At 43.9% G+C, this 1,710-nt stretch overlaps 1 protein-coding gene across 1 annotated transcript in view; it reads left to right on the top strand.

Moving 5' to 3' along the window:
* LOC106877219 (FAD synthase) overlaps positions 1–1,710 on the top strand; it is a gene marked incomplete at its 3' end in the record, with an annotated part of 59,647 nt that overhangs the window by 720 nt on the left and 57,217 nt on the right. Inside the window, exon 2 of the mRNA XM_052968011.1 lies at positions 649–761. Within this exon, the coding sequence (XP_052823971.1) occupies positions 649–761 (113 nt within the window). The remainder of the gene's footprint in view (positions 1–648; positions 762–1,710) is intronic.

Genomic DNA, 1,710 nt, shown 5'->3' with positions numbered 1-1,710 from the left:
TACCTCTCCTTGAAAAATGCATATTTTTGAAAAAAAATTTTCTGATCCCTATGTTTTAGATGTTGGAGATTATGTATATGCAAAAAAAAAAAAAATGTCCTGACCCCTAAAATTTTGAACTTTTTCCAAATTTTTTTCCCCCTATGTTTTAGATGTCGGAGATTCCGAATATGCAAGAAGCCACGTTTTCAAAATTTTAAATTCAATAAGCATAAATCGAAATCGAACCATATTTGATGACTGGCTCCTGTGCCAGTGGAGCACTAACAGCACCGTCCAAGTGTGATCATTGCCAGAACAGCTGTCTGGCTTCTGTGCCAGTGGCACGTAAATAGCACCATTTGAACGTGATCGTTACCAGCGTCGCCTTACTGGCATTTATGCCGGTGGCACGCTAGAAAACACTCGAGCGAGGTCGTTGACCGGTGCCGCTGGACTGGCTCCTGTGCAGGTAGCACGTAAAAAACACAAAACACCATTTTGAGCGTGGCCGTTGCCAGTACCGCCTGACTCGCCCTCATGCCAGTGGCACGTAAAAGCACCCGCTACCATTTCATCTCTTCCTGTTCATTTGTTAGATAATGTTTGACTTTCAGTCTTATTTTTAAAAAAGAGGCTTTCCATTATCTGTTTTGTTTCTGCTTTCAGCTGTGGCCCGTGCTTTTGATGAGAAAACAGTTTTAAATCCAATCATTGCTGAATTCATTAAGGAATACTTCAAAGTCAATGATCTTTCCTCACCTCACTTTAAATTGGCCAGGGTAAGAAATATCACTTATGTCTTGTAATTAGAGGTATGATAGCTTCTTAATTAGAGGTATGATAGCTTCTTATGAGGTCTGATTGAACAGTATCATCAAAAGAACATTACAATACATATCAATTCGGCATTTAATTTCCTTTGAAGTAGTCCCATTCTCAAGTCACACACTTTATCCAGCATTGTAAGAAGATTATTAACATCATAGTGTTACTGCCATTACCACTGTCGCTGTTGCCACCAGCAGCACCAGCACCACACCACCACCACACCACTTTCACCCCATCCACCACCTCGCTGGTAACGATCTCGCTCAAATGCTGCTTTTTATTTGCCACCGGCACGGAAGCCAGACAGCTGCTCTGGCAGTGATCCTGCTCAGATGGTGCTGTTAGCGCTCCACTGGCACGGGTGCCAGTCATCGAATTTGGTTCAGTTTCGATTTCACTTGCTCCAACAGGTCTTCGCAAGCAGAGTTTAGTGTCCAATGATGGAAAGGTATGCATAAGTGGGCTGGCTACGCCCCTGGTAAAGACCACGGGTTATGGTCTCACTTGTCTTGCTGGGTCTTCTCATGCACAGCATATTTCCAAAGGTCTCAGTCACTAGTCATTGCCTCAGTGAGGCCTAATGTTCAAAGGTCATGCTTCACCACCTCATCCCAGGTCTTCCTGGGTCTACCACTTCCACAGGTTTGCTCAACCGCTAGGGTGTGGCACTTTTTTACACAACTATCCTCATCCATTATATTCTACACAATGCTTCATAGTAATTATTCATCATCATCATCATCATCATCATCGTTTAACGTCCGCTTTCCATGCTAGCATGGGTTGGACGATTTGACTGAGGACTGGTGAAACCGGATGGCAACACCAGGCTCCAGTCTGATTTGGCAGAGTTTCTACAGCTGGATGCCCTTCCTAACGCCAACCACTCAGAGAGTGTAG

The sequence above is a fragment of the Octopus bimaculoides genome, chromosome 5, assembly GCF_001194135.2.
Source record: "Octopus bimaculoides isolate UCB-OBI-ISO-001 chromosome 5, ASM119413v2, whole genome shotgun sequence".
In the NCBI taxonomy this organism is placed as follows: Eukaryota; Metazoa; Mollusca; class Cephalopoda; order Octopoda; family Octopodidae; genus Octopus; species Octopus bimaculoides.
Note: the sequence above shows the minus strand (reverse complement) of the source record. Positions and strands in the feature narration are given on the sequence as shown.